The sequence below is a fragment of the Lolium rigidum genome, chromosome 3 (genome assembly GCF_022539505.1).
Source record: "Lolium rigidum isolate FL_2022 chromosome 3, APGP_CSIRO_Lrig_0.1, whole genome shotgun sequence".
In the NCBI taxonomy this organism is placed as follows: Eukaryota; Viridiplantae; Streptophyta; class Magnoliopsida; order Poales; family Poaceae; genus Lolium; species Lolium rigidum.
In genome coordinates, this window is record NC_061510.1 from 363,449,705 (window position 1) to 363,475,687 (window position 25,983).

General features: G+C 42.5%; 1 protein-coding gene and 2 long non-coding RNA genes across 11 annotated transcripts; 1 reads left to right on the top strand and 2 right to left on the bottom strand.

Moving 5' to 3' along the window:
• Positions 1-6,428: 6,428 nt before the first annotated feature.
• Positions 6,429-8,387, bottom strand: LOC124704190. Its single transcript, XR_007003494.1, has 3 exons — positions 8,226-8,387; positions 7,531-7,668; positions 6,429-6,638 (listed from the first exon to the last, which is right to left on the bottom strand). It is a non-coding gene; the product is annotated as an uncharacterized LOC124704190 (long non-coding RNA).
• A 1,191-nt stretch (positions 8,388-9,578) lies between these two features.
• On the bottom strand, positions 9,579-12,866 carry LOC124704189. Of its 2 annotated transcripts, none has more exons than XR_007003493.1 (3): positions 12,752-12,866; positions 10,515-10,593; positions 9,579-9,909 (listed from the first exon to the last, which is right to left on the bottom strand). It is a non-coding gene; the product is annotated as an uncharacterized LOC124704189 (long non-coding RNA). The 2 variants fall into 2 exon arrangements; XR_007003492.1 differs by having other exon boundaries at positions 12,763-12,854.
• A 1,311-nt stretch (positions 12,867-14,177) lies between these two features.
• LOC124704191 lies at positions 14,178-18,010 on the top strand. Of its 8 annotated transcripts, XR_007003497.1 has the most exons (7): positions 14,178-14,383; positions 14,483-14,674; positions 15,041-15,220; positions 15,441-15,506; positions 16,184-16,297; positions 16,565-16,669; positions 17,058-18,010. XR_007003497.1 is itself a non-coding variant. In XM_047236430.1 (3 exons), exons 1-3 carry the CDS (start codon positions 14,306-14,308, stop codon positions 15,453-15,455), a joined length of 285 nt encoding a protein of 94 aa, XP_047092386.1. In that variant the 5' UTR covers positions 14,178-14,305; the 3' UTR covers positions 15,456-15,872. The 8 variants fall into 8 exon arrangements, 2 of the variants coding, with proteins under 2 accessions (XP_047092386.1, XP_047092385.1); XR_007003496.1 differs by lacking the exon at positions 16,184-16,297 and having other exon boundaries at positions 15,441-15,537; XR_007003495.1 differs by lacking the exon at positions 16,184-16,297.
• The last annotated feature ends 7,973 nt before the right edge of the window (positions 18,011-25,983 follow it).

Below are 25,983 nucleotides of genomic sequence, written 5' to 3' on the forward strand. Positions count from 1 at the left end.
TGATCTCATGATCATAAGGACTAGGTAACTATGTATCGAAAGCTTATAGCAAATAACTTAATGACGAGATCTTATGCTACGCTTAATTGGGTGTGTCCATTATATCATCTATTATATATTAAAAGTATATTACGGGTTAACCAGAAAATAGAGAATTCGCTAGAAAATCCCACAAAAATTAGAAACATCCGACCGCTTATTTGATAGATAAAAAATTTACAACCATTAGATCAGATTAGATTCAACTTAAGAAAATAAATTACCCACTATTGCCATTACAATACGAATAACATAACCTCTCATCGTTACTTTTTCTTTAGGTCAAAGCCGCTCAACAATGGCCGCCGCCGTCTCCATGCTACGGAGCTGCATTGTGCCCATATGGGATCCTGTTCTAACAGAAGGAAGCAGGACAATGCATGCATAGTGCCTCACGGTTGTTCCTCACGAAAGAGCACCAGATACCAGTCTACGTGAGTATCACATGCATTAATTTATTCAAGGATATTGCACAGTACCATGGATCTATATTTTTATGGCCATCAGGTAGGAGACAGGTGATCCGTGAATCAAGATTGAATCTTCGGCCGGCCCCATGGCTGAAAATCCTAGGTCAAGGATCACTTCACGGAGACCCCATCGCAGACTGTCGATTCCAAGGTTTCCCAATTGATTGGAGATTCTGGTCGGAGGATTTCTAAATTTTTCGTGGCCACATCCATAGCGAATTGAAGCACGTAATCTTGGCCGAGTACGTGCAAGAGAACCAAATACAAGTGCAGGTATGCCTCTCGGTGGTCTGATTGCCTCCCATTATTTTTTTCTCAACTTTGTACGCGTGGGATTACAACAAGAAGATAAATAGAGTAGACCATAACTATGTGAAGGCAAGCACATACTCTTATCCAGATCTATATATGCAGCACGCACTTAGGATACGTGAATGCATATATTTTCCCAGTTTTCATGTCTCATCAAGTTTTCTTTATGAAGTATAGCACCTGGGAAAATTTTGATGCAATACAAGAACTACATGCAATTTGATGCAGCTTAGTTTTTGTTGTTCTTTATTTTTTGTTGTTCCCTGTCAATAAACCAATAAATTATATTTTCTAATAATTATAATAGAATGAAAAGTAAATAGGGGAAATATCACAGAGTCATGCATGATAATTCAAACATGTATGTACTTCAGAGATAAGAGTTTTATGTAGACAAGTCCGCGCCCTCGGCCGGTCCACTGTCTTATATCATATATGCATGAAGTCCAGCGTACATTGCAGTTTTCAATATTAGTATGTAGCCGTATACGTCAATTATGTAAGTTTTCAAGCTTTTGTTGGCTTCCCCAAAAAATAGTACTCCCAACTAATTTCCACTCCTATTCTCGAGAGAATTTTTTTTTACATGATGACGTTTCTTAGCATTCTTAATTACTCTAAAAAAATCTTTAACATTGTCGCACCCTCTTCATGTACCCAGGTTATTCCTCCGCTCTTTTTCTGGCCTAATGAGAGTCATTCAGGTTCGATTGTATGCTTTTAAAAAACTTGCTCTCAGCCCAGATAATATATTATAAGTTTATCAAGCTTTTTTAGAAAGATTCTTTGAAAGTAGATGAAAGTTATATGTTCATGGAAATTAGATAAATCTCTATAAGTTCATGAAAATGATATATTATGTCTCACCTTAATTAAGTTAAGAGTAGCTGGACCTAGGAGCAGCGGGGCTCAAGGAGTCAAGGTAATGGAACGGGCCGAATGGGGGCCTGAATTGAATTTCCCTCAGCTGGAAGGTGGATTGTCTGTACACATATATTTTGTCATTCAGAGAATCTTACATTATAATATCATGAAGCCGCTTGGTTGTGACGTGTTAGGCTCGGCCGGCAGAACCTCAGGAGCTGCAGAACCATGGATGTCATTTCCAGTCCAGTTGGCGTGGAACGCTGCATCAAGCTACTACAGGTAATGTTGTTAACCACTACCCATCTACTTCATCCGTCCAAACATAATTGACTTAATTTTATTTAGATATACATATCTAGACATATTTTAGTCTCTAGATAAATACGTATTATATAAAACAAAGTCAATTTTTTGGGAAATAGAAATAAATGTTTAGCAACACGAGATGGTTTGTGGAAATAAATTATACCAACGACCCAAATCAGCCACCAATTCATATTGTTAATTAACAACGGGTGTCAAAAATATATAACATGCACTTCCTTATTGTTTATCCGCCATGAGATCGTTCAACGTATCAGCGTCTGTGAGGTGATCACGAGCTACCCTATGCGCGCCACTTCAACATCAAATTATGTTTGCAGCGAAAATTCGCCCAACAACTTGGCTCTTTGCTTCACAACCGCCAGCGGCCCAATCCCGTAAGTATCATCTACATAATTTTAAAAGAACCTAACAATTTGAATCATTTATTAAATATTACATTGATAAAATGGATTGAGCTCAGCTTAATCTCTGTAGCCTGGTAAAAGCAGGCATCACCCTTAATCTCTCAAGTAATCTTGCGCAAAGATGCCATGCTCACCACGTAGGAAAGCCTAAAATCTCCAAGTCCATCGGCGATCGACTGTGTTTTCCACCGGAAAGCCAATGCAGTCTATGGCTAAACCGATCCGTCAGATGCCCATGTTCACTCATTCCTAGCTAATATTATTTTCTACGGACATCTTCATATCATATCAATATTTTTATACCGCAAACATCTAACTTATTTAATATTTTGAATGCTCATTAACAGGTATATCACCACGTCATAATGCACCCACGGTAGGAGGGGGTACATGATATTTGGAGCTAGCTAAATGTGACAAACGGTGTCTGTCGTGTCTTTGTTTGCACGGATCATAGCTCTCATGGTAATACTGTGGGCATGTTGGAAAATATTCTCTTATTTTTTTAATTAACCTGCAGGAAAAAAAGCAATTCTAACTGATACTCACAAAACAACAGCTGTTAGCTAGCTTGACTCAAGTGATTTCATCATCTCCTTGATGCAGGACGTGATCCACCTTCAACCATTTGGTGTCTCATCCGCCAATACAATAGGCTTTCAAGGTAAGACGATTAAGACCGCAAGCAAAGGCCAGCATCACTAAGACAACAATATGCACATATTGGGAACATCCATATTAAGCTTAGCCCACCAATATTTGGATTCACCATGCACTATTGTCAATCATGAACCCTGCTTCGTTAACATCTCATGCTAAATACCAATTTTGCAAAGATAACATTCTGAAATGAGTGTCTCGGGGTTAACATTTTCTAACATTTTCTAACCAATTAACCATACAATATTAATTAGAGAAGTGCTTAATCTTTAGAGCACAATTCATTTCAAATTAATTCATATCTTAAGATGAAGTGTGTCGTCATACACCGACAGTTTGACCATATATATGGAGCTGCTAAAATACATACAATCTCGGGTACAAATATTTTGCAGGCTATTTGTAAAAATAAAATTCGCATAAATAACATTTAAGGATTAGTCAATACTATATGATTAATTAAAGTAAAAGGTGAGTCGTATTCTAGATTATTTCGTATCAACTAATGACTTTACTTAAGTGTGGCATTCTGAAATCAAATTACATATATGGCGGTTAAGACAAGCTGCAATACTTTTTATGATATTTTCTCATTGTAGTTCACTTAGATAAATCTCAGAGTGAAATATGTAAGTGTACATGTTGATTATTAGATTGATCTAAATGATAAGTATATGTTACAATTACTTTTGGCATGATATTTCCAGTGCGATGGATATATACATGCAGGATGTCCCTATATACATGACTATGATCCTAAGAACGGGCACATACGTGATCATGACAAGACATGTATTGATTTAGGAGTACATATACATGCATTTAGTATTAGAACCATAGTCTCGAGGATGTGATAGTCATTGTTTTGTAAATATGTTTTTCGTATAAAATATGAATCTAATTGTTTATGCTGGCAATAACTTGAGCAAAAGCTTACTTTGTTTTTCAAGTAGGATAGGAGCGGTCAGACCAGATGACTTTGCATAACCGTGCACAATATTATTGAGTGGTGTTGAGTTGCGAAACTACCCTAGCAAGCATACTACAATCAATCTAGCATAGGCGCGCACTGTGATTAGTTTAGTTTACATTCTCATAAGTCCAGAGCTGACTTCCTAACACCGTTAATGAGAAAAACAAATGGATCCACTTCAGTATATTTTTTGTAAATGAATGTTTATTATTTGTATTTCTTAGCAACCTAATGATACCTTCATATACAGCATAAAGTAAAAGTTGGATATGTAAGAATCTATACATGCATAAATATAATGTATTTTCTTAATAAAAGAGATAAATAAAGAAGAATATCGGCATAAGATGAAAAAAAATCTCTTTTAATATATTAAAGTTGGTGCCCTCGCACTTGCGAGGGCCACTGTGCTAGTTCACACAATGATATAACCTTGTTATTAATAACATCCAATGTTCATGATTATGAAACTAATCATCCATTAATCAACAAGCTAGTTTAAGAGGCATACTAGGGACTTCTTGTTTGTCTACATATCACACATGTACTAATGTTTCGGTTAATACAATTCTAGCATGATATATAAACATTTATCATAAACATAAAGATATAAATAATAACCACTTTATTATTGCCTCTAGGGCATATCTCCTTCAGTACGATCAATTTATCCAACGCACCATACCGTCTCAATGTTTGATGGAGCGGACCACGCCCCGTCGCCCCCCACGCGCTCTCTAATTAATCTTTTCCTCTCATCGCACCAACCGTTCCATCGCCTAGAAATCTCCTTGGTCCGCCCCCAATCCTGTACGCACTATCGTCTCACCGGAGCGCCTGTCCTACCGTCGTCTCGCCCACGCGCCCGCCTACAGCGTCGGGAAACCGGTGCCTCCTCGCTGGCTTCGTCCACCACATCTTCCTCTAAGTGGCCAATCTCTACTAATAAAAGCCCCAAAGGGACTGATCCGGACGATCAGAGACGTACGATCAATTTATCCAACGCACCATACCGTCTCAATGTTTGATGGAGCGGACCACGCCCCGTCGCCCCCACGCGCTCTCTAATTAATCTTTTCCTCTCATCGCACCAACCGTTCCATCGCCTAGAAATCTCCTTGGTCCGCCCCCAATCCCGTACGCACCGTCGTCTCGCCGGAGCGCTCGTCCTACGCGTCGTCTCGCCCACGCGCCCGCCTACGGCGTCGGGAAACCGGTGCCTCCTCGCTGGCTTCGTCCACCACATCTTCCTCAAAGTGGCCAAGGTCGGAAAGCCTCAAGCCGAGGACTTTGATGTCTCCCGGATCCCCGCCGCCGCTAGGATAATTGACATGTAAGCACCCTCTATGTTTGTTTTTTTGATTCCCCAAGCGTTCGATGAACTGCCTATGAGACTAAACGTTTATTTTCGTTGCATGGATTGAACAGGGGAGATGAGGAAGGAGAGGCGGTTTCCACTGGAGTAGGAGACCATGCACGCGGCTTCACGATGCGCTGCTGATTAGTGCTCATCACCTTGTTCTTAATTTCCGTAATGTGATGACACTACTGTACGGTACATATTTAGGGGCACTTCAAAGTGCCCCAATAGGTAGCCAAAGTGCCCCTAATTACTTTTAGGGGCACTATGAAAAGTGCCCCGGATGCTTGTGTCCCTAAATGTATTTGGGGCACTTTGAATGAAATGCCCCAAATACATTTAGGGGCAGTTTGAAAAGTGCCTCTAAAGGTTTTTAGGGGCAGTTTGAAAAGTGCCTCTAAAGGTTTTTAGGGCAGTTTGAAAAGTGCATCTAAAGGTTTTTAGGGGCAGTTTGAATTTTGCCTCTAAAGGTTTTTAGGGGCAGTTTGAAAAGTGCCTCTAAGGGTTTTTAGGGGCAGTTTGAAAAGTGCCTCTAAAGGTTTTTAGGGGCAGTTTGAATTTTGCCTCTAAAGGTTTTTAGGGGCAGTTTGAAAAGTGCCTCTAAAGGTTTTTAGGGGCAGTTTGAGATTTGCCTCTAAAGGTTTTTAGGGGCAGTTTGAATTTTGCCTCTAAATGTTTTTAGAAGCACTTTGAAAACTGCCCCAAAAGGTATTTAGGGGCACTTTGAGATGTGCCCCAAAATACAATTAGAGGCAGTTTCATAAAATGGCCCAAATCCCATTTAGAGGCAACTAGCGTGAATACCCCAAAACACAATTTGAGGCGATTCAGTAAAACACACCAAAACACAATTAGAGGCAACATAAATGACTAAATGTATCACAAGACAATATAAACAACAATGCCTCAATATACCAACAGAGGCAATATAAACAAGCATATGATACAAGGTATCCAATATAAACGGTAGAAAAAGGACACACAAGAGGCAGCACCCAGCGCTGCCACTGGTAAGGGGAATGCGCAGGGGAGCAGCTGGGCAAGAGCACTTGCAGCCACACAAGCATCTCGGGCATGTGCAACAGGAGCAGCAGCCACAATCCGCACACACGACGCCTCACCGGTGGCCGCTGCAGCAATGGCACAACCCTTCCAGCGCTCCAAGGAAGCAGCAGCAGCTCGGCCACTTGATCTGGACGGTGGAGTCGGCTTCTATGTGTCAACCCCTGAAACAACATAATCAAGTCTGATTGCCTAGTGATGCCTAAAACAGTCAAAACAAATCAAACATAAATCATTTAGATACAGGTCATGTACTGATCACTGGGGTTGGGGTAGAATCGTCCACGGGCTCACTAGCTGAACCGGCGATGCAAGATACTCGATCTACACCAGCGAGCGAGGCCTCACCGCCGCGCATCTCAGCAAAACAGAATTTCTCCACGGGCTCACTAGCTGAACCGGCGATGCAAGATACTCGATCTACACCAGCAGCGAGCCTCACCGCCGCGCATCTCAGCAAAACAGAATTTCTACCTTTCCACTCCGCGCCCTCTCCGCTCCGTGGTGCTCGGATCCGGAGTGCCGGCAGGGGTTCCTCCGTGCATGCGCCGACAAAGCGGGGTTTCTAAATTTATGCTCTCCGGCCTACTTATTTCCGCTTCTTTTTCTTCTTTCTAACCTCCGATTAATCTCATCTCTTTGCCTACGGCTACGGCTGCTTGCTCCCCCTTCTCCATTTTTCTAAATGTTTTAGCCAGGCATGGTCTCTCGGGAAAAGAAAAATAACGGATACGGAGCTACAGTGCCGCTAACTGAACATACAAGAAAAACAAAGAGCAACGTCACGACAACTCACCCGTAGTGTTCTCATGCTTGTGTATAATTAGCTTAGCTATGATACTCTATCTAGCCACTGCCATATTCCTGTGCTTACGTAATCAAACAACAATCAAGTCCAATCTGATCCATGCCGACAAACTAACAAGAGCAACACGGCAGCATCGCAAAACTTTGTTTTCCTCACTGTTGCATCTTATATCATCTAATTAAATCACTTTTTATAAAATACTTAGAATGATCATACTCTCGAGGCAAGAAAAAGATAGTCCTCCGTACCACACATTCCACCGCACCAAGGTGGGGAGCCCCCGGCCACCCAGGCGACATCAAAAGGTGATAATCGTCGACGTCGGGGTAACAGAAGCATAGGTGTTGTGAGCCCCATCCCCACATCTAGGGTTTCACGGGCATGCGCTGTATGGTGGCGTGGAGGTGTGGGTCCATGCAGAGCACAAAATAACATATTGATCAGGTTTTATAAAAGAAATAACACCGGCCAATGAATATGTTTTTCCTTCAAGAAAAAGCAAAGAAACATTCTACAACAGCAAAGCTTGTTTTAACTCTTTACCATAAAAAGCAAACCTAGAAACTAAGGCTCAAAACAAAAGAGAACATATTCCAAACAGAGAAGCACAATGGGGGTCCATTTCCATTAGTATAAATTAGGAAATCATGTCCTGAGCATCCGAAATCACAAAAAATGAAATGAATTGTGTGTTGATAATTTATATGTTGCATGTCTTTAAAAATCCATGTAAATACCACCACTCATTAATAGGGACGTAATGACCATTTAGTAATGGTGCATGACTCGTTTGACACCTCTGTTTAACATTTGAAATAACAATATTTTATAATAATCTATATTCAAGACCCTCCTATGTATAAAATGGCAAAAGTATCAATGCTACAAACTATTGATAATAGCTGACAAAGAAGTACATAATAAAAATATGAGGGAAACTCACTTAAATCGTGACAAACGCCACCACAATATATCTGCTACAAATTGGATAATGTACTGCAGGAGACTTACATAGAAACTCCCTCTTTGATAAATATAACCTGGAAAACTAAAATGGCAACATCATCACATGCGGAATTTATGCAATGAACTGAACATCTATTAATAGATTAAATTTCCAAAAAGATAATGCCAAAGTGGAAAAGACCATAATTGGATCACACAACGTAACAATAAAGATTAAGGCATATGAGAACCTGATACTTGTCTCATCTTATATGTATGCAATATTTGCAATCTTTCTCTTTGATAACAAAAATATGTGCCTCATCTTGTTCCATCCTGTGTAGTACGGAACCACGACCGAGAAACATGCGGTAGAAAAAAGGCAGATATGTTCAGCCTACAAGAGCTCAAACTGGAAGGCTCGCAAATTTAGTATACTCGATGCTCTAAGCTCGTGACAAACCAAGTACTACCTTCCGTGAAATCGTATCACATGCATAATTTCTTTGGGGTATCCATTCAACCTAGACAATCGTGTCATCCGAGTACCACAACAACTATGATTTTAACGAGGTCAATTTGAAAGTGAAAAATTTGCATTTTTTCTCTGTAAAATCTATAATTTCTCTCCAGCTTAGAAACACCTTTTGTGTTTGTAGCATGAAGTGTGTTTTTACCGACGTCTACCTTATAACAAAATTTCCCATGCTGCCTATAAGAACAAAATCTCAATAGATGGATGTTTTATGTCCTATCTTCCTTCAGCCATATATAAAGGAAACGAATTGAAGGAAGCAATACTGGACTATTAACCATGAGACAATTAACTACATAAGTCTTACAAAAATAGTTAATATGTGGCTAAACTTTATTTATATCACTTGGACATTCCTCCAATAAAATGGAAATTAGCTTTTCCGACCAAATAGTATAGTAGGCTATAAACTAAATAGATGTGCCACACTATCAATTAAGCAACTTAACCTCAGTGAACTTATACAAATACATGAAGTAACAGGGAGAAGGATTTCACGGAATAGGTTCCCACATCAACAATCCAATATATCAGTGTGCAAACAGGAAATAAGATAAAGCTGTAGGTACATATGATTGAATCTTTTATTTACCATCGGTAGAGATACTATTGTGGGAATCTAGTGCTTATATCATAAGAGTGAGAAACTAAAGAACCAGTTAGGAGGAAAGCTTTCGGTGGTTGCCTCCCTCCCTGCTAAGAACAATGTGTTACACCAAAACCCGACAACTAAAAACTTCAATAAGGAAGATGATTCATGGAATTGAATTAACTTTAATACCAAGACAGAAATCCTAGAACATTACAAGCTTAATGAGGAACTATTGGAGGCAAAATAGAGTAGGACAGCACAATACTTTGAATCATCTATAACCAGCACAACTTTAAACTAAAATAAAATAAAATTAAATTAAATTAAATTAAATAATGAAAACTAAGAATGCTAGAGTAGGACAACAATGTCAGCATCAGACAATGCAAGGGAGACAACATTTCTAGAAAATTTTGAAGTAACTTCTTTGTTGAGCTCGCTCCAGACACTTTGGCGCCAGTCAATAATGACATAAACAATGCCATCGGTAAGGCTAGAGCGAACTGAATTGCTTCCGAAGTATGTGCCACGACCACGACAGGATGAACATTTGAACTAGAAAAGAAACAACATATCAGTAGTTTACTCAAAATTCAGTAAATCCTAATTTTTAGTGGCAAATACATGACTTGCATATTATAAGAACATATTTTACAAAAAAAAAAACAAACTTGTGAGTGGTCAAAACAGATTTCATAGAATAGTTATTTTACAACTTCACTTCACACAGTAAGCAGATACAAATCAATACTCGTTCAAATAATACATGACCCATGCCTCAATTCTAGTAGCAACTCAGTTTCACAACAGACCTACTTGATCTTTAGGTCTTTTTATTCACATATATTCTGTCCACTTCCAACTACAACTGTATCCCAAGTTCATTTTAATCTGTGATTGGCATGTAGTGCTCCACACTCAAATCCTTCTTTTAATATGGTAGTAAACTGGCAATACAATACAACTATAAAACTCCCTCAAGGATTTGGTGAATAATTTTGAAATATGCCTAGTCTTATACAAACGCCATTCATCTTAATAACCTTAATTTTCATAGCACGCAAGTCACGGTATCACCAAAATCATGATAACATTTTAGAGAAGATTAGGTCAAACATATGTAACCAAAGCGTTAAAGAGCAAAACATGGATTAACTCACCAGGCATATCCAAGGAACAAAACGTACATCTCACTTATTGGCAGCACCACTCGGAAATAGGGAAGAGCTCACCATCTCGCTGAAGAGAAGATTAAGATATTAAAGCATGCAAATTATCTTAATATAATTCACGAGTACCAATAGTTGGCAACTCCATATGATGAAGGGAAACATGTATTCTTTTCAAGAAATATAAAGTAAACCTGATAGTGAGGTACGTAAAGGTTCCATATAAAGTAAATCGGCCTATTTCCATACAGATTGTGTGATACCTACAGATTGTGGAGGAAATTAAATTGTAACTGAGTTTGGGACTGCACTACCACACTTTCTTCTATATCATACCTAATTATGATGGTACAATGGAAGAGAGTATGGTGATAACTGAACTACCACACTCTCTTCTATATCATATGTTAAACATAACCAAAACACTCACACGATGCCTTTCAACTCAATCAGGAACTACAGACATTTAAAAAAAAATAGCTGCTTGGCACTCATCTGCCAGAAAAATATGGAAGGATTTTTCGGGTTTCTAATTACGCGCCCTTATGCTCATACGGAGTATTTATTATTGACATTGGACTGCTCTTGTGCGAAATTTTATTTCGATTGGTAGGTGCTCAATTGCTAGCTTTAGGAACATGTCCGGATATTTATTTGTCAAAGCAATTGAAAAGTACTGCAAACATAAGTAAGAAAAGGTTGGTCTATGTCTTGTGTAGAAGGATAGGATAGGAAACAGAACACTTTATAGCAATGTAGTCATCGAGTCGTTGGATCTTGAAGCGGACGATGAGACCATTGCGCCATGAGACTGTTAACCCAATAATATAATAATTTTTTAATTTAATTTTTTTGTCCCTAGTCGGTTCAAATACAACATGAAATGCTAGCAGCAGATAACCTAGTGTTGTTGAAATCATTTGTGCTCAACTTGCAGATTCAGATGGTGTCAAACTGGCAATACAACAATACTTTAGGCATCTTACAAGATAAATTCTTATAACAAAAATTTTAGGAAAATGAGAGGTTTCCACGAGACGTGGTCCGAAGTAAATGTTCATGTATGAATATCGGAGAACGCCCTTGTTATCTATTTTATTACCTAGCTTTATTTCAACAATGCATCATTTTACCAATTAAGTCAGCTTAGCTCGAAGCATCTTTCATAAATACGGAAGCATGAATCGACAAACTAATCAGGGTAATGTGTATCTCAATAATTTTACAATCTATGGAGATTATCGGGGAAGAATGAGTAGCTGAGCATCACCTTGGTATCTACTTAATGAATTTATTTCATAACCTAGTGCACTAAGTAACTAATGGAGCAAGTGTGCTCTTCCTATGACATGGTTGTAGAATAAGAAAAAACCGACAATGCTTCACTCTTGTCCCGTAGAAGGGTGAGACATTATACACCAGAAATACTGACCACTAATGCCTACAAATAACAATATGATATTTACCAAAAGAATTCGGAAAAAAATTAAGGAAAGTAGCTAAAACTAAAGTATAATATATTTTTTTGAGGGAAAAAACTAAAGTATCATATTAGTTCTCCAAGCCTAAAGCTATTTTCTAAAGAATCAGCAGCTCTACTATATTCGATGTGTCCTACTAATGAGAGGTTCGAAGCATGCAGAGAGCGAAGATTCTAAAAGAATTGGAATCGTGAGAATTTCTGAGAATCCTGAAACATGGAATGGCGGCAGAGGAATATTCAGTACTCGATGGACATCAATCATGGTAAATATGTTTAGATATATGCAGGGCAATAGAATTTCCTGTGAGGATGCCTATTGATAGCAGTCTATACTTAATTTTCTTGGTTTCGTGAGTTGCACTGTGACTTGTAAAAGGCAGAATAGTCTGGTCATGTTCAGATGTGTATTGAGGACCTCCTAAATAAATTAAGTATTTATCTATACATTCTAGTTTACAAAATTCGAATTATACTTGAGTCATTTTGTCGAGTGCATGGTACATGTTTGTTGCGTGAATGAAAAGACATAGGAAAAAATATTGCTTGAGCCCTTTTACTTGTTCACCACTATCTAAGCTAAGGAAGTAAGCACTAATAGAGAATGGTACACAGACATTCCTTTTTACTATGCAAGCTGCAAGCCGAAAAGCACACTATCAACATAACAACCGAGACTGTCGGGTTTTGCATAACTAATCACGAGAGGGTGAAAATGATGATGAAGGTATAAAACACTACAGTTTACCTTCTAAAAACCTTTTAGCCAAATCTTAAGAACTTTAAATTCATTGTCTCGACGAAGGAGACAGACTGCTGGGATACTCGAGATCTGCTCCATCGTGAAAACAGACCCAGGTCCTTGATGATACCTCAGAGATATTACTGGTTGCTGATGAAGATAGTCAACAAGATATAATCACATCATTTCCAAAGGAGAAATTTACCTGGGGAGCAAACTCTGAATGTGTTCATGTTGGTTCAGCCTTTACTGGAATACAAATAGACCGGCCCATCTTATCCAACTCCTTAGCCCTCTCTGCATCTTAGACAAAGTGACCTTTAAGTATCAGTTTTAAGCTTCCAGATGATTGTACATGCATACTGAATCTTGCAGCAAGCATAGGGGAAATTTATGACAAAATATATTGTGAAGCAAAAGTATAGTGTGCACTCTATACATCGTGTGAATTACATTTGCTAGATTAGTAAGACATAGTACTGATGTACATGTAAAATAGAAACATTACAGTGAAGAAACATACCCTGAAATCAGTTTGAACACACAGTACCACAGTGCGCTTAGGTTCTTTAACCTATAAGGCTGGTATTGACATATTGTAAGAGTCGGATATTGAAAATCATATGTGGTTAAGAAAAGAAAACGCAATACATGGAAGAAGTAATAATCGATGCATTTTTTTTGTTTGAAAATGCTACTCTACTTACCGTAATCAATACCGTATACACCTATCGCTACGCTCCTAGCTTCGATTCCGGATGAATAAATTACCACCACAATGAGACCCCCAAATTCCCCTCAAGCGGTCCCCAAAAATCGATCGCCCGCTCCAATCGAGCAACCACCATAGAGGGCCTACTCTAATTCAACCACGAAATAGGATGGGAACGATGATTCATACCTTTGGGAGAGGCTTCCGCCGGTCCGCGGGGCGGCGTGGCTTCGGGCGACAAAGGGGACCACCAGGAGGCGCGGCGGCGCGGGAACCGCGGCGGCGACCGAGCCCACAGCTAGGGTTAGCCGCGGCGTCGTGCCCGGGGGCGGAACGGCGGGGCGCGGGTGGGGATCCGGGTGTTGGGGCAAGGCGCGGCTTTCTTAGGGCGTGGGCTGCGGAGGATGTGGCCGGCGTTGGCCGGCACGGGGGCGAGCGGCGGTGGCGCATCGGGGAACCGAGGGAGGCGCGAGAGAGGGAGGGAGGGAGGCGCGGTCGTGCGGGGAGGAGAGAGGAGATGAGAGAGAGAGAGTTGAGTTCGGTAGGTTCGATTTTTGGCATTTAGGCCCTTCAATTGGGTCGTACGAGTACGTCGCAGTATAGTTTTCATTTTTGCCCCTTAGATTCTGAGATATCAACCCGCACTCCGTATGCCCAATTGAGGCGAACTACCACATCGCCCTCGCCCCTGTTCCAACGCCGCCCGCTCCGTCCCCCACGTCCGAGTCGCCGCCGTCCCCAAACCCGGCGAGGAGTAGGGCGCTAGCGAGGATGAGTTGCCTCCACGCTGCACCGACAACCATCGCGTGTCCCGCATCGACGAGGGCTTCTGAGCTCCCGGCTCGAAGATGCAGAGCGTCGGCCGACGACGAGTTCTCCTACAACTGCCAGACCACATCTTCGACTACCTCGTCAACAAGGATTCAGTGAGTTCTCCGCCCGCTCCCATCCGATCCTTGCTTCATTCGTTGTGGATTTGATTAGATATCTGTTGATCTGGTATGGTTTGTGCTCGATTTTTGCAGGCTGGGTGCAGATCTGTTTGCACAGTGTGGGTGCAGATCTATTTCCAGGCTTTCTTTGGTCTGGAGAATGTAACCCAGGCTGTGGATGAGGTAGCTGCCACTGCCAGTAGCTATTCGGATTTTCTTTGTGCATTTTGTGTTCCCATCGAATCAAGATCACCGTGCTGTTCGTCTAATGAACCGTGTCCTGATGTGAGTTGTTCATCTATTCTAGATATGTGCAGACATACATTTTCAAGAGATATTTTTATTAGAAGAAATATTGGTTCTAAGGCTTCATTCGTAGGATACTGCTTGCTTGGGTCATAAGATATTATGATTAAACCGAAAAAGGTTACATTGATGATTTAAATTGTTTCTTTTATGTATAAACTTTAAAGTATCTATGATTTCTAGCATTCTAAAGTGCTCGTATGTGTCTCTAGATGCCATGTACTTGTTGGGTTTTTTAAGATCTAAATTACGGAAATTCTGTTTTGAATGTTATGTTGTTACCTATTTCTGTTACGCTCCCATGCTATGCAAAACTAAAAACTAATTCTGTTATGATATTTGCAGCTTGAGATTAAAAAAGAAGGATCGAGTACACATGTAGTTCTGAATAGTTTTCGATAAACTGAAACTTGGTTGGTTTGTGTATCCGACCTCTAAAAAAATGGTTTGGAGGGATAGTAGCTCACTGGTGAAACTACTAAAATCTTTCTCTTGGATATTTTGAGCATAAGTTGGCACAAAGTGGTGAGTTATGACTTCCCAGCTTGCACACGTTCTGTAGTAAATCATGTTGCCACAGTATATATGAGTAGTATAAAGATCTGGTTGTAAGGTTTAATGTTAGGAATGGAAAATGTTCCCGTTGATTGTTGTTTCAAATTGACACTCGATCATTAGTATTTAAATATTACTTATCTTCTTAATTTTTATTTATGTATTTATGGATGTTATTTGTTGCATTCAGTATCTAGGCATGTAAAACGTAATACTCTGAATGAGGAGCTGTATGGTTCAGTAAATACTCCTTCTGGTGAGTGTCCTTGCCGTTCATCCTTATCCAGGTGAATCTTTTTTTTCCCAGTTATTCCTTCTGTCCATAATCTCAGGCCAAATGAAAGTATATGTTCTTGTCTTCCAGCATTTCATTGCATACCATAGATGATTGTCTTGTCTCTTTCTTGGTTCACATTGACAACTGCTTGTTGCTTTGTTGCAAAGTACATATTTATCTCAAAGTTATATTTTAAATATCAGCTAGAACTTGTGTTTTCAAGAAAGGATAAACATGTTTTGGAAATTGTTAATTCCGTGTACCTTGTTTTTGTATAAAAAATGTCAGCAGAATTGCAAAGATGACACAGTTCCGTGACATGGAATTGAAAGCTGATATTTGTTTTTCCAAACTCCAGTACGATGAGTGTTTTATGGATTCTGATGTCGCTGTTGAGAGGGAATGGAGCTTTCACAGGGAGCTGGCTAGATGAATTGTATTCTGTAGCTACACAGGGAGCTTTTATATATTGACCAATGCATTCTTTTAGCAGATTAATATCGTATTCTAGAGTTCGTAGCCAACAAGCATGAACATCTGTAGAAAACATCGATATATCTTTTCTTTCTGCAAAACATCAGTAGAAAACATGTGTTAAGACATAAGCATGTCTTAACATATGGGATATTGATTTGGTTCCGTTATCTTACTTGCAGCTTTTATTTTCAAGTTTCGACCATAACATGCTATACTAAGCAGCAACCATCTTCTGAGCAACTTTTACTTGAAGTTTTGGACCATAATGTTGTACTCATCAGAATCATGGGCAGGTCGACATCAACCTATTTTTGATGCTGCTTGCTTACTCAACATGTAGTATATTAGTAGCTTATGTAATGTTAAAATAATTATTATAGATGCAGTAACATGTATTAGTGCATAAACCATTTACTTGTACACTACTCCTGATGCAGAGCTTTGCAAATAATTTTCATGGCTGTGCATAAATAATCTCCAATTCTGTTATCCTGAATCGTGGTGTGCTCAGGATTCTGCTCTTCTAATGATGTGGTTTTGTATATGCTTGGTGCTCGCAGTTGACGGAGAAAAAGCTGGCAACTTCATGCGGGAGATAAAGGTGCAGAAGCTCGTCCTTGACATCTCCGTCGGGGAGTCAAGATCGCCTCAGCCGTGCGTCGAAGGTATAAATATGACTATCTATTTATCCTAATTCTCTCCTGGTTGAGCTCGCGCTTGTCGGATTCAGATTACTTTCGTCGAGATATATTAGTATGTTTGTTGTTAGCTTTGGTGATGCTGGGATGAGCAGCGAGTGTTCTACTTCACTTGTAGCATTCTAGTTAATCTGGAACAACGTACAAAGTCTTTTCCCTGTTTGTCTTGGTCCTTTACGTCTCCTAACAAATCAAATAGATTATTTAGCTCAGTAGATATGTTACATGGCGATATAGTTTGATCGACTAGTTCTTTTTTCTTGGTAGCACACAACACACTCTGTTCTGAAATTCCTCTCATTTTCTCTCTGATCTAATCTCTCTCTCTCTCTCTCTCTCTCTCTCTCAATTACAGTAACCATGCAGGATACGCGATTTGGTGGTGCTACTTTTCCCAAGACTTGAGGTTATTTTCCTCCCCAAATTCTAATCCTTTAGGACTGAGAATGTGGATGCTTATGCTTGTAGCAATGTTTGAACATGGAATTTTCCCTTCTAAAATATGCATGTTAGTACTGGTTATGATGTTGAACCATGACCCTGGATCTTTTCCCTTGTTGGTAATATTTAGTATATTTTCAAACCTTGATATTGGACCTTATATTCTTCATTTAGTTCCACCAGTTCATGTTCTTGCTCGATATAAAAAGGAGCTTAAAACAAAGCTTCTTTAGAGAAGGAAACCCCGGAAGTTAGAATAGCCAATGAGACGAAAACAAGTGAATGCCAATTATGTATGTGCGTCTTAGTAGCCTATATGTGAGTTTCTTCCTACACCTGATGCTGCTACGTTGTTTTTATCTAGAATGGCTTATTAAGTTGTTGCAAAATTTCTGGTACTCAAAGATATAAATGAGAACAAAAAACACATCAGTTTCATAGAAGATTTTTTCAGAAATGGTTGGCATTCACGCTGCAGCAACAGCCTGTCAGCTTTCTAGACATAAGACATGGAGTTAATAATTATGCTGCTAACCTTGTACAGCATGTTGCACATTAAATCTATTATTTTCTTTGCAATTGGAATGGAGGTCCTTGAGGTCCTTCATTTCTTGTCACATCCCTTTTCTTAGGGTGTGTTTGGTAGCCTGTGTCATTTGGAATTCACTCTCCCACCTCAGATTTCTGAGCTCATACAAGCCGACCTGAGATTTTGTGGTGTGTTTGGTAGACCGTATGTGCCGAGATAATCTGAACTGATACTTTGTTTGGCACTGTATGTGGATTGAGATTGGCCAGAAAAGAATGAAATTACAGTGCGGTCCAAACTCTTGCACAAAGGATCCTAAACAAAACCCAACAAAAGCAATCAGGTCCTTGTCTCTGGGACGATGCAGCGGTGGGCGGTGGAGCGTCGATGGTGGCCGGCGGGCGGTGGAGGGGCGGTGGAACGCCGACTGTGCCGGCGCGGGTGGCTGGGAGAGCGGCCGGCGCGGGCGTTCTCGGCACTGGCCGACGCGGGTGACTGGGAGAGCGGCCGGCCGGGGGTCCTCTGCTCTGCCCGGCGCGGGCGTCCTCTGCACTGGCCAGCGCGGGTGGCTGGGAGAGCGGCCGGCCCGGGGGTCCTCTTCACTGGCCAGCGCTTGTGGCTGGGTGAGCGGCAGGCGCAGGACGTCCCCTGCTCTGGCCGGCGCGGGTGGGGAGAGCGGCCGGCGCGGGCGACCTCGCTCCGGCCGGCGCGGGTGGTCGGCGGATGAGGAGGGCACCGGCGGCGACCCTTGCTCGGCGGCGACGGCGGGTGGCTACGGACGCGGGAGGAGGTCCGGTGCGAGCTCCGGTGGCGCAGAATCGACGGGGAGAGGAGAGCCGTGCGGGGGCAAATGAAGCGGTTGGGCACGTGGGGTGGAAGACCGTGTGCGGGAGCGGGCTACGCGGGGCCAACCTACAGTACTTTGCGGGATGAGGCCAGCTTGGCCGGGTTGCGAACCTCGATTCCGGCTTCCCAACGCGACCTGGCTGAGAGGCAGTTTCCGCACGAAGCCGGCAGTGCCGAGATGGCCCGACCCGGGCTAACAAACAGGAAAAAGTTGTTTTAGCTAGGTTGAGATGGGAATATCAAAAAAGTATCAGAGCTGTGGTTGTACTGTACGATACATGATGTAATAGACTGATCATGTGTAATACTGATCCTGTGTAACAGACTGATTCTGGCCGTATATCAAGCGTAAATTTGATTTATGCCTGGTCTGATAATTATTATTTTTATTTATATACTTTAAAAACATGAAATCTGCATTCTCGAAAACAACAGCGAATCCGGAATCTGAGGAACATGACAAAACCTGACATGTGATATGTGGTGCCTGAACTGATTTGGTGTGGGTTTGGCATCCGATGCTGATAAAGTAATACTGCTTTTTTGTTGATCTGCTCTTTTCTCTTCCAGGTTCCTTCACCGCGTTCACTTTTCCAAACTGCCCCAAAAGAGACTTACCTATTAGGGCACCTCTCCAAAATGCCCCAAAAAGTAGCCACCTACAGGGGCACTTATCTAAAATGCCCCAAAAAGTAGCCACCTACAGGGGTACTTCTCCAAAATGCCCCAAAAAGTAGCCACCTATAGGGGCACTTCTCCTAACTGCCCCAATAGGTGTATACCTATTGGGGCACTTCTCTAAACTGCCCCAATAGGTGTACCTATTGGGGCACTTGTCCAAACTGCCCCAATAGGTGTATACCAATTGGGGCACTTCTCAAAACTGCCCCAATAGGTGTATACCTATTGGGGCACTTCTCAAAACTGCCCCAATAGGTATCACCTATTGGGGCACTTCTCAAAACTGCCCCAATAGGTAGGGCATTAGAGGCATTTTGGCAAAAGTGCCTCTAAAAGGGGGTATTTAGGGGCACTTTAAAAAGTGCCCCAGGGCAAAGTGCCCCTAAATCCCTACCGTGTAGTAGTGTGAGGCCTGCTGCGCGCTAATGGACCAACGCCGAGCCCTCGTGCTGCGCGAGAGTCTCCAGATCCTGCTGCTGCTGCCGCCCTTTCTCCGCGCGACAGCTCTGCCCCCAAACGCCCCGCATGAGCGCCGCTCTAGCCTCCACGTCGTTGCCCTGGCAAACCCGCTGGCCCGTGATACTCGCGCTGCCCTGAACGCTGCCCACGCAGCCATGACACCTGTCGGACGCCCGCAACTCGACTTTCTTCAGCCACGGTATTCAGGTGAGTTTACGTTCAGACCAATCACTTAAATTGTACCAATAACGCAAAAGGCTTCTCTACAATCAATCTAGCTACAACTTTCCTCCATTATTCCTTAATCATGACGAGTGGCCTTGAGGAACCAGGACTCTTGCGCTTTGGCTGGAAGTAATGACCTGCATTTGGACAAAAATGCGTCATCTTCCAAGCGCACTCCAAAGATGGGTTAAACCAACAAGATAGAAATGTACTTTGTCAGTTTATGATTATTCTCCTTAAGAAGTAGAGGTTATCTGTTCTGATAGCATGATTTTCATTCTCATTCAGTTTGAGTTTCGGAGAGAAAAACAGGACCCACTGCCGGTGAAGGTCTACTCCTTGTTAAGCCATGGATAGAGATGGAGTGCAGTTTTGTTATAAAATTATGAATTGCAGATTTGGTACAACTAGAGTGATGCAATTTTCTCGCTAGAATTAGTAACTGTTATATCTCCTCCGAGCCCAAATAAAACGGCGCTGGTACGACCGATCCCCGCGCGCGGATCGGCCGACCGACGGCCAGCGCGCGCCATTTTTAAACCGCTTTTTTCATGTGTGCATGAAACCCTAAATTGATGTGAGAAAAAAGACTCGTGTAAAAAAATCCAATATCATAACTCAATGCGACATGTGTGTGAGAAAAAAGAATCGCACATAAAAAAGTACGATATGAACAGACTAAGTAGTTTGTATAACAACATACTAATTCAACTATAAGACCCTACAAAATTCTAGATTATTAATTATGATGAGACCTGCACGACGGACTGCCCATGAGGAAAGAGAAGTTTCCAAGAAAATGTTACTCAAAGGAACGATAGAAAAAACAAAATTTTACATATGATGACATCTAAATTCCGCTATATAAAAAATATAATAAATTCTAGATTATTATGATAAGGCTCGCAGAGTTTCCTCGGACCATACTTGAGGAAACGAAAATATTACTAGAAACGATAGGAACATACTAAAAAGTTTGTACATGGCATGACGTCTAAATTTAGCTAAGAAAAACATATTAAGTTCCAGATTATTTTGATAAGGTTCGCAGACCGGGCGCGAGGAAACAAAAGTACCCAGGAAAATAGTATTCTCAATTATTTTCAAACAACAAGAAGTGAAAAAGACAACTTCGAGCTGGAACTCATGTACATGATCTCAAGCATAGAAAGAACAATTGCCAGATTGAGTGAGACACATAACACTAATATGAACATCACTTGGAACATTGCCACGTGCATGACTACAATTGTAGTCGCAAATATGATGATTTAAAATAAAATCATTTGGACGTCCGGATGCAATGCAATTGCATAACTATAGTACAAAGGTGTGAAAAATGTAATTATGCCCTTATTGTTGTGTAATACTTGAATTTTTATTTAAACTGAAATATTTTATGAGTAATTTGTTTTGTAATAGTATATGAGAGTTTTCTCTAGATTTATGTAAGCCGTGCCTATGTGCCAATTATAGAACACAAAGCGAACTAACACATACATTGCATGGCCTTTGACGGTTAAGCCAAGAATACGGAGCAATTAAAAATAATTTATTTCCGTAAATTTATTAAACACTAGGTTTGGTAGTTTTAATTATTAAATAAAACTACTATTATAAAGGCATAACATGTAAATCATTATATAAAAAGTGAACATTGAAAAGTAAATACCATTTTGAGATGTTGCTCTCGCATTTGCGAGGGTCACCTTGCTAGTTTCAAAAAAAAGAAGTACTGAATACACATGGCACACTCTACGAACAAGATATCCAAACAAGCTAGTACTTTTGAGGAGAAAGACATGCAGTTCCCAAACACGAAATAAAGATGCGCAATCAACTCAATTCTCGCTAAGCATCCCCGCCAGCTCCACGGATGCGGAGAAGCGAGTCGCGATGCCGCCGCAGCGACCTCCCCGCCGCCTTTGTTGCGTCGAGCAGCCCTCTCCGTCCGCGTGCGAGGAGGGGCCGTCGGAGCCGTGGGCGTGGAGGCACCTGCTGCCGCTGTCCCTGAAGATTGGGAGGGAGGAACTTCGGAGATGTCGGAGGGAGGCGGTGCCGTGTACGTCGCGGCACCAGCTGCCGCTCAGGGCTGGCCCGCTCGCCCCGGGTCTTCAGGAGCGAGGGCCCTGGCCCATGATTTTTTTACATACTTGATATATTTATACTTGTACTTAGGCTAGAGTGATTCTTAAATATTTCGAAGATTATGGATCTTTCAAATGTAAATATCATTTAGTTTGTTATTGCATTACTCTAATATTTCTCTTGCCCAATTCTAATATTTTTTAAGTCTTTCATGTGTGATGGAGATTGTTAAGAGGCCAGACCACCAATCTTGCTTAAACTTTAGGTAATATATACAAATTTAGCATAAATAAATATCTTTAAAAAAATCTAGAGTAGGGGGCAATGGCCCCCTGCCCTACGATAACTTCACTATTGTGAACAAGGGGCCCTTGATATCGTTTCGCCGTGGGGCCTCTGAAATCTATGGACCGGACTCGCTGCCGCCGTCGCCGCGAGTCGGAGATGTTGGAGGAGGCGGAGCCGTGTGCTTCGCGGCACCGAGCCGCCTCTCGTCGGCCGCGAGTCGGAGATGTTGGAGGGAGGCGGAGCCGTGTGCGTCGAGGCACCGACCGCCTCCGTCGCCGCAGGTGTGGGAGGGCGCCACGACGGTCGGAGATGTCGGAGCGAGGCGGAGCCGTGCGCATCGAGGCACCGGCTCCCGCGCCGTCGCCGCAGGTGTGGGAGGGCGCCACGACGTCGGGAGATGTCGGAGCGAGGCGAAGCCGTGCGCGTCGAGGCACCGGCTCCCGCTATCTCTCGCAGGTGTGGGAGGGCGCCACGGCGTCGGAGATGTCGGAGCGAAGCGGAGCCGTGCGCGTCGAGGCACCGGCCTACCGCCGCCGCCGCAGATGGCGGCCGGGACCGGGAGCGCTTGCTCCGCCTCAAGTAGACGTACGCGATGGCGAAGAGGAGGATGGCGGACCCTCCTCCTCCGAGCCCACCACCCAGCGCCGCCGCTCTCCAGCGATGAGCACGGTGATCATGCTCCGTCGGTGCCCCGGGCGCAGGCGCGGACGCCGGCATGCTTCTTGCTACCGCGCGCTCTGGTGCGAGGGAAAGCAAACAAGCGAGCAGAACGGCGGCGAACTTCCGCGTCTGCATGTTCGTGCTCTGCTTTGCTGGCTAAGTTTTTGGTGTGGTGCTTGCTGCAGACTGGGCTAATTATAGGCCCGGCAAGGTGTGAAATAGCATCTGTTGTCAAAAAAACAAAATTGTTGGGCGAGGCCCATTTCCATTTTGGTGCCAAGGCTTCAGTCTTAATGTTTGTTGTATGAACTTTCGTGGAGCATTCCTGGTAACTTCGTCACAGAAACAACGGACGGCCATGGATGCAAAACATTTATGTTGGAACTAATCTTGTTAGTTTGTCCACACCATTTCTACTGATAATCTCTACTAATAAAAGCCCCAGGGACTGATCCGGACGATCAGAGACGTACGATCAATTTATCCAACGCACCATACCGTCTCAATGTTTGATGGAGCGGACCACGCCCCGTCGCCCCCCACGCGCTCTCTAAGGCCTCGTTTGGCACAGGAGTATTAACCGGGTTTGTGGAGTATTATCCCGGCCTAAACTTTATACACGTGAAACCGCGAGCGAGCCGTTTGGCAGGCCGGTCTTGGCCGGGTTCAGCCCGAGTAAACCCCGCAATACACGTCGACCCGACGAGTTTTCCAGACGCTCCACCCACCTCGCGTTTTTCTGGTCCACACGCGTCGCAGGCTCGCAGCAAACACCGGATCTCCTCTCGCGGCGAGCCGGCGACGCCGGATCTCCTCTCGCAGCGACGCCGACGGCTCCGTTGCCCCGCAAACAGAAAGTAACAGCTCCGGCGACGCCTCCTTCAGCACCTTGTGCCGCCGCCGTTGACTCAGTACCCGCCCCCGCCGCCTCAGAACCTGATGCCGCCGCCGCTTCAGCACCTGGTGCCCTCGCCGCTGAGGTTCCTGCCGACGTAGGCTCCTTCGGCCGTCCGCCCTCTCGTGTAAGTTCTCTTTCAACTCGCCCTTCCCCTCCCTATCTAGTGCTAGATACAACTGCTACATGAATGACCTAGGGTTCTTGATGCCTCCCGTGAGATCCTGTTAGTTGCCTCTAGTTCTTGATGCCTAGGGTGAGCTAGTGGCTACGGATTCAGATTTCTGTTGGATCTGTCATTCTGTCAATTACTGTAGTAATATATGATTACAGTGTTTGCCTCTAGTTCTTGATGCCACTGCATTTCCTTTTGGATCTGTTAATTGCCTCTAGTAATATATGATTTGTGTTCCATTGCACTTCCTTTTGGATTTGTCAACTGCCTCTAGTTTTTTATGCCTGCTCTGCATGAGGACAAGTGCCTCGCATGCATCTGTAGAAATTAGCAAAATTAAATCAGCATGTCATTTCTCTATCAAAAGGAACATAAGTAGTGTATAAAAACTGAAATGTCCATAGTCATTTCTCTATCAAAAGGAACTTATGGCTGCGCTGAATGGCAGACTTGGAGGCTGTAGACTAGCAGATCTCCAGATGGATGGAGTGGTCGCATGCGCTCCATTCGTTCATCCGCCAGTTATTCGCTTCACCTCCCCAGGACACATGACAAGAGGTAATTTCTTTTCTTGCTTTATTCCTCACGTGAGCTACAATTTATGGATGAGGTACGATCTCTTGGCTAGTTGCATAGGAGCACGAAGTGTACTTGTGAACATAGGCTAATTTGATAGATGTGCATATGCCGATTCAGTCCATGGGCAATACTATAAATTGTAATAAAAAATTCTTGCTTATGTTTGCTTCAGTAGATGGAACAAGTCTTGATTTTTTTTTCTTATCATCATTGTAGTCTAGTAACGATGGAGGTTCCAGTGATCTGACGGTGTGAGGAATTCAGAGCTGAGTTGTGCTATTGTAAATAACAACTTGTGATCTGTAGGATGACCCTGTGCAAACATGAAATTTGGAATGCTTATACAATTAATGTGCAATGTCACTTATACGGTCTGATGCATTGTTAGATGCAGTTTCTTGCAAATCTTGTATCAATTAAATAAAATTCACTTTAGCACACAGATGTTTTACAACCAAATATATTTGCATTGTAAGATGGGGTCTAGACAATTGGTTCTAAAAGAAGGAATTTCGCAAACAAAAATTGATGCTTATAGTTTTGCTCAATTAGCTCGTTCATCCTATCACACTGATGCATTTGTATGTTATGTTGATTTCAGTCCATTTCATCCTTTGTGAGAAGAGTGGAGGTAGGTATATTTTGTAAACAATATTCTTCCTTATTATTTATTGTCGTGCTTCTAAACCATTTCATCTTTGCCCTGTTTCTGTATCTATAACCATTTCACCACTGCCATGTTACTGAACCAGTAACATGAAGGATTGGAGAGACGAAGGCCGTTGAATTTTTAAAGATCTAACGGTTCAAGGAGTAAATCCGTGGGACTATGATTTAGACCAATCAGAACATAGCTCTTTTGCCGTGTGTCACACAAAAACGCACGGCAAAGCTACACCTTTGCCGTGTGTAGTGTCCTGGTACATGGCAAAGAAAACTGCCGTGCATCGAATCTTTGCCGTGTGCTGGTTTCTTCCGTTGCCGTGCATGGATTGTTTGCTGTGCGCTGATTTCTATCATTGCCGTGCGGCCTTCTTTGCCATGCGTTTAATCGAGTCTTTGCTGTGCGTCATTTCTTTGCCGTGCATTTTCCTACCTTTACACGGCAAAGATTTCTTTGCCGTGCGGAGGCGCATGGCAAAGAAAGGTCTTTGCCGTGCGGAGGCGCATGGCAAAGAAAGGTTGCACGGTAGTGCCTATTTTTCCGGTAGTGACCACACCATTTCTACTGATAATCTCTACTAATAAAAGCCCCTGAGGGACTGATCCGGACGATCAGAGACGTACGATCAATTTATCCAACGCACCATACCGTCTCAATGTTTGATGGAGCGGACCACGCCCCGTCGCCCCCCACGCGCTCTCTAATTAATCTTTTCCTCTCATCGCACCAACCGTTCCATCGCCTAGAAATC

Bases quoted from the DNA above. Each gene is read 5' to 3' on its own strand.
- LOC124704191 (XM_047236429.1), top strand. From the start codon at position 14,306: ATGCAGAGCGTCGGCCGACGACGAGTTCTCCTACAACTGCCAGACCAC. The intron at 14,384-14,482 runs GTGAGTTCTCCG...CGATTTTTGCAG, and splicing joins ACCTCGTCAACAAGGATTCA to GCTGGGTGCAGATCTGTTTG. The intron at 14,675-15,040 runs GTGAGTTGTTCA...TGATATTTGCAG, and splicing joins CTAATGAACCGTGTCCTGAT to CTTGAGATTAAAAAAGAAGG.